Here is a 13,288-nt window from a genome sequence, read left to right as displayed (position 1 = left end):
AACAGCAAAAATTAATTATCTGCATAAATATTTAAAGCTGACTGAAATTTCAGGGTGAGATAATCCCACTAAGACCCACTAAGTCTCAAACTTTCTACACTGGAGTCCGTTTAAGTGTTGATGTGCCATAATGACAGCTGAAACTGAGGACAGGAATGAACTTTGAAATAAAATAGCATTGATATAAGAAACACTGGGTTATTTAATCTAATTAAATGTAAAATTCGTCTGGGTAGGTAAGACAGCAAAAATTCTCACATTAATTTAAAAGTCAGTTATTTTTCAGTTTATTTTTTTTCTCTAAATGAAGTGGAAAAGAAAAAAACAAAAGGAAAAGGAAATCTCACACATCAGCTGAGTCACACATCCTATCCAGTACTTATGTTATAGAAGATACATTCTTCAATAAAACTTTCTGCACATACAAGTAGTTCTCAAGCTGCAATGTCAGTCTGCACTATCTTGTCATTGTTACTCTCCCACTTATTCTCTGGTGGACCAAGTGTCCAACACAGAATAATAAAGTCATCAAGAGAGATTCCTTCAAACCAGAAACATATTATTCCAGAAGTAATGAGGTCAGATCATCTGGAATTCTTCTATAGTGCGGCTTTAAAACATCATTTCACAGACACAGCTGAAGCAACGGAGGGATGGCTTGCAGTGTGACATGCAGAATCCTAGAAGGCTCAGTTCACTACAGAGAAGGTTACCTGGGTTGTGTGGTTGTTCTGCCCAGCACTGCCTAGAAGTTCAACATTGGCTCAAGGATCTGCCTCCTAAATGCTCTCTCATGACCAGTTAGTGAAAAGATTTTCAGTAGCACCTCTCTGCTCTGTTTAAGCTTGGAAACATTCCTACTGACCATAGCCTTAGATCAGCAGATTTCAGTTTTCTGCTTGAACTTCTCCAAAACACTAGCCACAGTAAATTTTCAGTTTATTGATGTGACAGGGCAGGAGCTGTGCAACTCTTTACAAAATGGTAATAAGCAGATTTAAGGCGGTACTAAGTTCCAATCTTATTCTCCAGGTCAAGATAGCAACCCCTCATAACAATGCAAGACAAAAAATAAGGCTGAGAACAATTAGGATCTGCCAGATGAATTTTGACATGCCATTACCCACAATGGATGTTTTCTCAAGGCAATTAATATTTTTATTGTTATGAAAGGAAATATTTAATGATAACAATTCCTTAGGAGCACACTTTTCATCATCACCCAAAAGACAACTCACAATACACATTTTACATGTACAATACAATGAAACCCATTAAAATATCTTTGAGCTTGAATGGTTTTCAAAATATTCAAAGTCAGGTTCAAGTCTATGCTAAAAAATGTAATAAAAATGCAGTTAAACTTCTGACCTAAATGGGGATGGGAGACGTACTATAAAAGAATGCTTCTAGAAATGAGACAGGTTATGTTTTTCCTAAGATTCTAATACCAAAGTATTTCCAGCCTTTTTTTTTACATTGCTTTTTGTTTCATACTCAAGTGAAAACTGGATTAAGTTGATTACTGTATGGAATAGGTACGTAAACAACTCAAAAGGGTGAAACAAATTTAACACTGTAGATGGTCTGAGATGATGAAGATTAAATTTATTTTAATATATATAATTCTGATCACATTGAAAAAATCCCATTTCCCTGATTATATGGTAATTTGGCCACTGTAACACTTTTTTTTTAACATCAAACCCGTGTTTTAATATGCCTATCTTGTCATTAGTGATTAAAAAAAGGTTACAAAAACAAATAGCAACTTGGTGGCTATTCTATAAAAACTCTTCCAATTCCTGTATTATATACTTTAAACAATTGCGACCTTCACCAGTGGTTGAAGTCTGGGAGTTCTGCCAGCAGCAGCTTCTCTCAGACCCCTGTGTGCTCGGTTACAAGCTATCATTGCCCTAAAGAGATTAGGACTTTTGAGAAGTCCAGAGACTATTTCAGTCCTTACAACAGCCCTTTAAACCATCTGTGCTGAGTCTCCCACTGAGCTGCTTGTGTCAAAAAGTGTACTAAGAGATCTCTGCTTTTTCCTTAGCCTTCTGTGCATCTACAGGAATAACTTTCACTTAAGCCTTCCTTTCACAAAAAGAAAAAATATATATAGCCAAACACTAGCCAAATATAGAAATCAATTTCTTCCTCCTCCACTTGTTACAGAGAGGTCATAAAATCTCTACTCGTCAGACTACATGGGATGAAATAGCCAGACTTATTCCAAGGGAAAAGGATCTCCTATAAAGCAAAGAATAAATAGATTTTAAAAAATTGAGACAATCACTCAACTACCTCTTTAAAAGCCAGATAGAATTGTATTGCAGTATAGCTACAGTGTCTGTAGCTGTATTTAAAGAAAATGTATTACAACAGTAACTTTTTATATATATTAAGTTATTCTGCAGCATCTAATACAGTTCACATAAACTTTTATTTTCTCATTAAGTTATAATATATAAAACATAGACCTTATAAAATGGAGATTGCCTTTCTTTAAAATAAAACATGATTATTTGTGGATGAACTCAGGGAGATTAATTGCCATCTGTGCTTCAGCAAATTCTCAAATGCTGCAGAGATAGCATGGGAGCAACCAGGGAGGTAGAAGGGAATGGCAGAAGGGGTGATGAACGTGAGCCAATGGGCAAGATGAGTAAGGAAAAGGAAAAGAACAAGGCTTACCCTTCTGTAAGCTGGAATGGAAGGAAAGAGTAAGGAGCAAAGAAAGGACACAAAATGATAAAGAGAAATTTTGTGCTTCTGACAGGATTGGAAAAATATACATTAGGGGAAGACTAAAGCTACTCTAAATAAGATGAACAAAAAGAAATAGTAGATACCTAGTCACTAAATTCAGGAGTCCATTATTATTATATAAAGATATAATTAAAGTCATGTAATGTTTCTACTAAAAGACAGATCATGAAAATTATGAAGATAAACATTTTTTAAAAATCATGTTGATCATGCAATCTTCACATGTTAACCTAGGCTGCTAAGTAGAATAAGCTGAATGGTTATCTAAACATAAAATAATTGTGAGAAGCATCTTGAAGTTAGTAAAAGCTTTAAAAAAAAAGTATAGAATAATCTGAACCATATTTTGTATATTTTCGTATCCTGGTAGATGCTGCAAGGATTCAGGTCTGCCATTCCTCACAATGTTATGTTCAGAAATGTTAAAAAAAACCCGTTACTGCTTTTAATTTATGATTTAAATCAAGCTGATCTTTCAATTTTTAGTTCTTTCTCTGCTGCTGGCTCATTAATTATTCCATATTAACTAGACTCCCTAATTCATTAGTCTGAATCTGGATTCTATCCAACAAGAAGAATATTTAAAATATCTCTAGAGAAAGCACTTTCTTCTTCTGGCAGAAAGTATTCATGGAAGCCATCAATGCAAACTTCTCAATGAACAGGTTGAAACTGAGTACTGAGTAGACTATCCCAGCAGAGACAAGTCAGGGGTGAGTGAAAACATTCTTAGTGAGTCAATGTTGCAGGTTTCCTACTGTGTATTTTCATTGTGTTTTGGCAAATATAAGTACTAAAAATTAAAATAAATCAGCAAGCAATAAGATAATTTGTTGAATGATCATGTCTATGTGTGGCAGGTTTTTCTGAAAAGTGTGTTAATAGTGTTTTGGAACAATCTACAGCCTTGCTAGAGATATTTTTTTTTCTAATTTGGTTAATATAGGAATTCAGTACAGACATTTAGTTGTAATTAACAGCTAAAGATTGCACTAGCTTGTGACACATGATTCTCATGATGCCCAGAAAACCATTATATTCAAATAAATTATGTGTGCACTTAAGACTGAACAAATGATAAAAGACTAATATTCCAAAGGTTTTCATTGGCCTATGCACCAGAGTACTAGATATTACTGTGGGACTAGTTTTCCTGAATTTATTATTCTGTCTCACATTTCTATTCCTGAATTTATAACATAACTTCTCCAAAACATACAATGGCATTAAGATATTACAGACGCTAAATAGAACACGATTTCCAGTAAATTGTACATATGCTCTCTGAATGTGAGTAGTTTCAGGCAATTACATCTATTTCCAAGCTAAAAAACGCCTAAACTTAACAAGAAAAATAAAATACTGAAGCAATCAAAGTAGTGTATTAGCAAAGTATGTTAATAAGATTACTATAGTACAATACCTAATTAAAAACTACCTTTTTTCTTTTTCAGCTGGCATAGAGAACTTAGAGTGGTTTTTTTTGTTGGGGGGGGGGGGGGTGTTTAGTTTTTAAAATTTTTTTCTCTTTCAATTACAGGGAACTTTGAGTAGTTGATGTTTATTCCTAGAATACACAATAATCTCCATTACTCTGTAAACCAGCAATGCTGGCCTTCATGATGATCCTCTTGCCCCCTAAGGGACTGATCCTGAGAGGGTGTTAAGACACTGAGATAGCAGCCTTCCCCCTCAAGCTGTCTCAAGCTTGTAGAAATAGTTTTGCAAATGTGTTTTTAGAAGACAGACAAGATATAAGGGGATGTTTGCAAGCAAAAAGATCTGTTTAGGCTATGCAGAAACCAAGCCCCATGGAACTTTTAAAAGTATGTGCTCAGGCTCTCCTGCAAATGAGCTGGGAACAATTTCTGGGTGTCAGTTCATCATACTATTCACTTAAACAGGTTGAGCAAAGACAATAGCTGGTCCCATGAAAGAGAGGAATTGTTAGGAAAAGGAGGAGAAAAGCAAAGACAAACTTTAGAAGGAAAACAAATAGGGAGAAGGAAGAATTTATTAATAGTCATGTACTACCTGCAAATTAAGACAAAAAAACCCCAAGTAACAGCCCAAATGAGGTAAAAGAAACTGAAATATTCTCATTATGAAGGGAAAATATAAGTACTAAGAAAATGTCAGTGTAAGTCCGTGAAGAATTTTTTCTAGATTACATTAATAAGGAGTCTAACTTCTAAATTTCAGGTGGGAAGAAAATAAAAATGATGCATAGAATGCTCTACCAAAGTTTATCAGGAAATGATAAGAAGAGAAATGATTAAGAGTAAAGAAAGGATAAGACCAAAAAAGACAAAAAAGTAATTCTTATCATAATAGAAACAAAATAAAACAGAGACTTCTTATTATGTATTTCTGGAAGAAATTTTGTGTGTAATCATACAAAACATTTGCTCAAAATTATAGCCAGATTGTTAGTATTATATGAAGAAGAGATCATTGTACTACAATATGCAAGTTACATTCACATTCTGCAGGGCCAGATTTTCTTGTTCTACTCTGAAACAAAGATGATGTGACATAAGTACCCATTGGTTTTAATTTGTGATGTACCACTCTCTACAGGCATGCAGAATAGAATCCTAGATCGTCATCCTCTAAAAGTTTTTAAGCTTGTTACTTCCTTCCTCGGAACGGAACAGTTGAGCGGAGATTTCTCGCAGCACATCTCAAAGCTGTACAGAATCCTCAAGCTAATGGAAGAAGAGAAAAAGCAGCACAAATCACACCTCTGCTCTATGAATCTTGTAACTTTTTGGAGCAGGAAAGGATCCAGCATAAGAATTTTAGTAATCATGAAATCTTGGAGTCCAAACCACTGAATTTTTGCTATGACCGATGGAGAAGGCTTCTCCTCAACATTGTTTGGGGGCTTCTAATAACCTAATTTTTTCTGTCTAAAACTACTCCCTTGGAAACATTTTTAGAGATGCTGCAGAAGAGATCAGGAGCCTTCTTTGCCTGAGGAAGGCAAAAGACCCACTGGAACTAGTGCAGAGTTCCGTGAGGACTTCTAGTGGAATTACATGATGGTTGTTGTACACTATGGATACTGAATTCCCAGGCAACCTTCTATAGCAATAAAGTGTAAAAAAATGTGGCAAAAACATATCACAGGATTTGAGAGTGTTTCATTAATACAACTATAAACTTGGAGACATAAAAAGTATGTACTGACAGTGTAAGACTGGCAGCTTGTTGCTGTATGTCCAGATTGGGATCATAATTGTGAATTTTACCCTTTTCAGACATTCTGTGGAACAGTGAGTTAGTTTTAGATAGCACATAAAGCATATTTAGCAATATGGATATTACATAGAAATACACACTTTCCATTTTATCTGTTTATAAAGTGAACCAAGACTAAAGGAAGTAAAGGTATTTAAAAAAGAAAAAGATATTTCCTATGGACATGAACCACCTATTGAGAAAGGGAAAATCACAAGACATGCAGTGATTATAGCTAATCTAAGATTCTGGTCAACCAGGAAGGAGAGCTGCTTAACACAGTACTAAATAATACAGATGTCTGCCTAAAAGTAGGAGACTGTGTTTCCACAGAACACAACCAATAAATTCTTTACGTAAGATCACTCTGCTGATATTCACATGCACTGCTATGAATGTTCCAGATTATTCTGACGGTATTCTCATGTGGTGCTATGAATTTCTTTATTTAATTGCATAAAATGAGGACTATGTCTTTGCAGGTAATTCACAAATCCTAAATTTACTTACATAGGTTCTCACTGGTATTGCCTTTAACAGAATATAGAAGACTAGACTACATAATATAGCTGAGTAGGTGGTAAATGTGACTTTTCAGCACTGTATAATCTTGTAAGTGTCATGTTCTCAGGTGCTGCTGTTTTTTGCAAGATTTGATGCGTCTGCCAACAATACCAGATCTAAAATCCCATGCTCTGCATCTAACATTTAATATGCTGTATTTGTCCAGTGTTGCTATTTATACATGACTCAATTATTCCAATGAAATAGAAACTATTCTCCTTAAGTAAACTGCACCTTCAATGACACTGTGCTCTCTCTGGTGGCTCCTGTCAAATTATAATACCTGAAGAAGACACGTGGGTCAAGGTTGGATATTCCTTGCAGAGATAACTTCATTCTCCTACACATAGTCAGCAGCAGTTTCCAAACATGCTATGTTTTCCAAACACAGCCCTGCATAAGTTAGGAATTGTTTGTTTTGTTACAGACCCTGATATGTTTTGCTTTCCATAATACAAGTAGCATTTTAAACATAATGTATGTTCAAATTTAAAGAATGCCAAGCTTTTGTAAGAGATAAAACACGCATAGGGAAAACCAGATTACTACTACTGTGTATTAAGTAGATGCCTTAAACAGAATCATCACACAGTCTAATGCAAATGTTTGTAAATATCACATTTCATATTAGCTGTCCTTTACTACAGGTCACATTGTAATAACTTTTACAGTATTCCACTAATAGAAGTGTAGAAATATTGATAATAACAGCAATATTTTAGTGCTACCAACATTTAACTTGTGACAGCAGCAAAGTCAACAAAAAAAAAGGATAGCAGATCAGAATAACATCCATTTATCTACCTCTCAAAACATTGGTTTTGATCACTAAGAGGGGAGATAGAAAAGATTCTACACCAATTTTTTTTTGTTTTACTCAAAAGAAAACAGTTGTACATACATAACACAGTTGTACATACTAAACAATACCATCTTAATAAACCCTGACTATACACTAACAGAGAAGTCATCAGCAAGCATCAAACTTGGCCACAGCAGTAGCTGAAACACAGGTTTCACATTCTGAAAGGAAGGGAATTTTTAGCCCTAGGAAGGTGGCACCAGTAGAGTGTCTATGAAACTTCCTGTAAAGAACACAGTGACAACAGATTTACAGATTGCAACTTAATTTAGTTTACTATTTGGTTTCACACCTTTAAAAGAAGTGAATTTACAACTACCTGAATTGGCTTTGACTGCAGTAGGAAAATAGGTTTAATGTTACTATCAGGGAGGTTTCTTCATTTTCCACTCTAAGAGCATGATTCCCTTGTTCCATGGCCTATATATCACAAACATGTGACAGATGGCACTAAGTGGCCTTGCGTACTAAAGAGAAAGAACTGGAAAAGGATACTGTTGGGAAATACACAAAACATACCTTGTGCCATTGATTTTCTGAAATAATCTTTTGGAATTTGTTCCAAACACCAGAAAAATATAAAAATCCAGCTCATGTGATACATGCTTGATAATCATATATCTGTTTCTGCTGACTTTGTAATCTCCTCAAAATCAGTGATTAAGTAAGCAAATCTGGTTATACCTGGCCCTTTACAGATGGAGTGTTCACTGCATTTTATTAAGTTATTAGGGGAATGACTAAATACCACATCCACCTCAAGCATATTGCTCCGTTTTAGTGAAGCCTACAGAGCTGTTAAACTGACAAAGTCAGCAACATAAAGCATTCACCTCTTGCAGTTAAATATTATAAAAGCAGTTTTCAGGATAATTTAAAGCATCATATTTATTTTCTTAGGCTTCCTTCAGATCACAAAGAAGTAAAATAACTACTCTACAGCCACTGAAAGAATCCACATCCCAAACAAAAACTTATGACTTCTGCAAAATTCCAAAGTCATTCCTTCACTTGGTGGGGGAGTGGGTGGAGGGAAACAGCTACCATTAGAACAGTGATAATGTTGATAGTTAAAAAGTCTGGAACTAGAGGGAATGAAGCTTCCCAAAAGCCATTCAGAAAGCAATACAATTAGAGGTTAATCCCAATGAAAACATCATACACTGATATTTCCAAATGTTTTTATAGCCATCCAATTTATCAAAAGTTCATAGATTTTAAAATGGCTGTCTAAATAGAGAAGAGTCCACCACTCAGCTATGTGCTTTTTGATGCTCTCTCCATAAGGAATACCTGTCTTCACAGCATGTGTTCTCATGAATTTGAATACATTTGATTTATACTAGCTTTCAAGTATTTAGAGTATCTGTTCTACCTGTCTCCCCTGAAGAAATAAAGTCAGGCTATAATCCAGTGCTTTGAGACAAAATCCTCTCTACCCTACCCAGCATCTCTCTAGGTTACCTCCACAACTCTGACCAATTTTTTGACTAATTATTGACCATGATTATTCCAGATTTTAACTCAGAAAGAAAATCATAAATTTGAGAAAATTTTGTAACTGAGTGGCACTTATAGAATTCAAATGACAGCTGCAAAAATTGCTTATAATTTTTAAAATTACAAATATTTACTACTTATCAGTATTTCCAAAATGGATACAAACTGCAGCTGGTATATACTATTTGAATTTTGACAGTAGTCCAAGAATGAGGGACCAATCTGCTAGACCAGGACTCAGATCACCTATTGCATTCTATGGGGCTGTTGCTCTTGGCTGAATCCCCAAGGGCTGAATGCTCCAAGGGAACTTTGCTGCCTACTGCAGGTTCTTAATTAATTAATCTCTCTCCAAGTGTCAAAGCATCACGTGGGATGCAGGCTCCCCATGGGACAGCCAGAGCAGCCCCAACCCCATGGCCAGGAGAGTCTGTGGTGAGGGACTGAATCCCTCAGGCTTCACTGAAGTGGGGTCCTGGACCATGGGAAGGCTGAGGTGAGGCCCTAGGAGAGGCCAGGCAGGGACAGTCAGGGCAGCTGATGCCCTCAGGGACATTTATATGGGAATTTCTGAATGGCGTTTTTAGATCTAGGTACTTTGGCTTTTATTTTAGACATTTAGAGAGTGTTTTAGATTTTGTTTATGCCCTCATTATGCCCTTCTTTCTCTGCTTCTTCTAAATTATAGCCAGTAGTTGTATTGACAAAGATAAAAGGTACAGGGTCACTTGCAAGTTGTGTTATTTACATTCAGAACAAACACTTGTGGATGCAGTTAAAACAGCCTTTATCTCTTGCCACCCACGTAAATAGCTCTCAGATAGGGATTGATTTTTATGCTGAATGACATTTGAAATACAACATGCTAATAAAAATATAGAAAAAAACCATAAGCATGATTAGACAGAACCTAATACACTTCACTCCACTACAGCATCTGCCTGGCACATTCATCACAGAAGGACAAACTCCAGGCCAGCCTGAGACACTTCACAGCGCTAGAGGCATTAAGAGCCCAAATGAGTTAAATAACCTTTAAAAAGTACAGTTGAGTAGGGCACACTGCTAGGTTTTGTTGAAATTAATTTTTAATCAGAACAACAAATACCCTAAATTTTATTTCCATTTCAATACGTATTGTTTTAAGAATGTAGGCACTGCAGCGTTTATTTCTACTTACATAGTCTTCTTTCTGTTTTTTGTTCTTTCAGAAGAATAATTATTATAGAGCTTTTATACTGCCAACTGTTAATCAATACTTGTGAGAAAATATCATTTATTTTTTCTCCCTACAAAATTATTTTTAAAAGCAGTGTAATATCTACGTAAATAGGTAGAAAGTTAATGTGCAAATTTCCTTGCGAGTCACAGTTTATCCAGTTCAAAGCAATGGCTTATCTGCTTTTAGTCAAAATATTTACTCCTCCTGCCTTTAAGACATAAGTTTATATATATCTTTCACAACTGAATAAAACAACCTTTACAATTCCTTAATCTTTTACAGTGAACTATATGCATTTGAACTATATCCCCTGACTGATACTTTCACTTTAGTATATCACAGAGAGAAGCTGGAAAATGTGCTATGAAGAGAAAGCATTGATTTGTGGCTGTTCTGCACTAATAGCTTCCTAGGGACTAATAAAATAAGTTAGAGCCTAATAAAATGGCTGATCATTCATTCAGGATAACAATGACCCTTAGCCACCAAGTCAAGCCAGACTCATTATTCTAAATGACAATCTGAAAAGGCAAAGCAGAAGATACATCTTCCCCTCCGTCCAACATACAGGGATATATAAATTCCTTGATCCAAAGAAGTAATTTTAATTTGGCTTAGCGATGACACACTTATTTATTTCACTCTCCCTTCTGGCTACTAATCCCACAGTGAGTACATCTAAAATTTTCAGAGAAGCTTTGGAAAGGATGTTGATAACATAGCCCAAGAGAAGTTAAGAAATTTAAGATTCCATTTCTAGCTCTCATGAAAACAGTGGTACCCAGTCAGATCAAATATATATATCTTGCTCATTTTCCTACGTCAAACAATGAATATAAGGAAAGAGCAAGAGCAGGCAAGTCAACAGGATAACCTCCAGCACTAGTCTGGCCTTTGTGACTTCCTGAGCTGGATAAATCTGTGTGTCATTAGAAACCATCAATGGATTTGTTTTCCAAGGTTATCTAGTCTTCCCTTGAATCCATATAAACTTCTGGTATCCATAATATACAAATAGGTTTATAGCTTTGCTATGAAAAAATTGAAGAATTTGCTCCTGATGAATCTGGTGCCTATTACTTTCGTCTGATACCTCAAATTTCTTGTACTGGAATAGAAAGACAATCTAATCTTGCATGTCTTATTCACAATACTGTGAATTTACAGACCACAAGTGCAACAGTTCTTAATTACCCCCTTTCTAGACTGAAGAATGCTCCTATACTCAAATTTTAACCATGTATCTGCTGCTCTATAATCATCCTTTTTTTGTTCTTACAGGCACCAATGTTGTATACAGTATTAATGATATGGATGAAAGAGGGAGTTATACAATGGCATAAGTATGTTCTCTGTTTTCTCTCTGATTTTTCCATTAGTTGGTACTTGGTTTTTTTTTTTTGATCACTTCTAAGCCCTTCAATGTTTATTATGGAACTATTCATCATAAGAGGTCTATTTTTTTGATGATCAAATCACTTCATTTTTACCAAAAATATTCACAAAAGAAAATAATTACAAATTTAAGGATAGGATGCTTCAGCTCTAGTTACAACCATTAGCAGCCAGGTAAGAACTTGAATTTCAAATATCTAAGAAAATCCTTTTCTAAAGAGGCAATTTTAAAGATATTAGAAACGTTCCTTTTAATTTCGGCATACAGAAAACTTTTTTTTGTAAACGTAATAAATTTAACAAAGAGAAGTTGATGCTCAGCAAAACAAAGGTCTTCCAGAAATAAATTTTCAGGAATAGTAAAGCATGAAACCTTCAAAACAGATTAATTCTAGAAAAAACAGAGGCAATAGAATTTTGACATTTCAAGTCTCAGGGTTCTGCACAACCTATTGGTTAATTCTTGACTTTGTTTATTCCCAGAACTGTTCCTTGTTGCACAATTCTGCTTTATCTATTTAGAGTTCTGTGGACATTGGGAGTTTTTTGGGTTTTTTTTATGCAAGGATGCATGGAACAGATTCATCAAAATTATATGAACTACTTTTTAGTAAAAAATTAATTAGAACTGTGGGATATTTAATAGTATTACAAATTCCTTGTAAATAGTAAAAATATCAGCTTGGTCAAAACTTAATCTGCTAAGCTTACCCAAACTACTTTTTCTGTGATTTTCACTAAAAAACCATTTTCTTGAGTCAAATTTATATTCCTTAAGGAATTTTTCAGCAGTTTTAAAAGGAAACAAGTAAAAGGAACGGAGAACTTACATGGTAAAGGCATCAATAACATCTCCTGCAGATCTTGTCATCTCAAAGTAGGTTTGCAGAATGTTGACGGTTCCTGAAAGTGCTTCATGTCCACAGCCACAGAACAGTGCAACTCCAGCATAGAGCAGGATGGTAGCAATCAAAGATGCGTAGGGAATACCTCCCAGGCATTTGATGCAACACTCGAAGCATCCTACAAGAAAGGCAAAAAAGGTTATACGTTACTAAATTATATCAAAAAACCAAAAAGAATGTTTTATTCTTGAGAAACACTCCTGAAAATTAAAGACTGCAGGCCAAAGAGAGTTTAAGTCGAGTATAACAACCCAGACTGTCAGAAAACCTGTGAAAGGTTGATCCAGCTTCTGAGTTTTCTCAGTTGCTACTTGACCTATTAAATGTAGACATGCCACCTGATTAACCTGAATGGTTAAACAGTTAGTTCCTTGTAGAGCTTCATGTTTTTATTCAGATCATTCTCCTTAAAAGGAAAACCATAAAAAAAAAAAAAAGGATATTCAGTCCAATTCCTTCCATCATCATAGGTTTATTCCAATTTTTTGGACATACACTTGTGTCATAGGTTAGCAAGCATAGTCCCGGAAGGGATGTCCTTGCTAAGGGGTGCTTACAGTTTCCTCTGGGAACTGATAGAACCTATCAGCTGGCCAGGTTGAATATGGACAATTCTTTAAGCCACTTAAAGTTGTGACCACCTCTGTGATCCATATTTAAGAATAGACAAACTCCCCCTCCAAGCTCTCTCTCGTTTCCGGCGCTGGCACAGGTGGCTGCGGGGCCCGAGTGGGGGCCAGCGGGGCCAGCCCAGGCCCTGCTTGGGCCAGGCCAGGCTGGGCCACGGCCATCCTGGAGCCGATGGGCCTGTTTCATCCGTGGAAC

General features: G+C 35.7%; 1 protein-coding gene across 1 annotated transcript in view; it reads right to left on the bottom strand.

The window, feature by feature from the left end:
- GPM6A (glycoprotein M6A) overlaps positions 1-13,288 on the bottom strand; it is a 123,205-nt gene that overhangs the window by 24,624 nt on the left and 85,293 nt on the right. The window contains exon 2 of the mRNA XM_008641486.2: positions 12,389-12,581. Coding sequence (XP_008639708.1) covers positions 12,389-12,581 — 193 coding nt within the window. The remainder of the gene's footprint in view (positions 1-12,388; positions 12,582-13,288) is intronic.

The sequence above is a fragment of the Corvus brachyrhynchos genome, unplaced genomic scaffold (genome assembly GCF_000691975.1).
Source record: "Corvus brachyrhynchos isolate BGI_N302 unplaced genomic scaffold, ASM69197v1 scaffold17, whole genome shotgun sequence".
Classification (NCBI taxonomy): domain Eukaryota; kingdom Metazoa; phylum Chordata; class Aves; order Passeriformes; family Corvidae; genus Corvus; species Corvus brachyrhynchos.
Note: the sequence above shows the minus strand (reverse complement) of the source record. Positions and strands in the feature narration are given on the sequence as shown.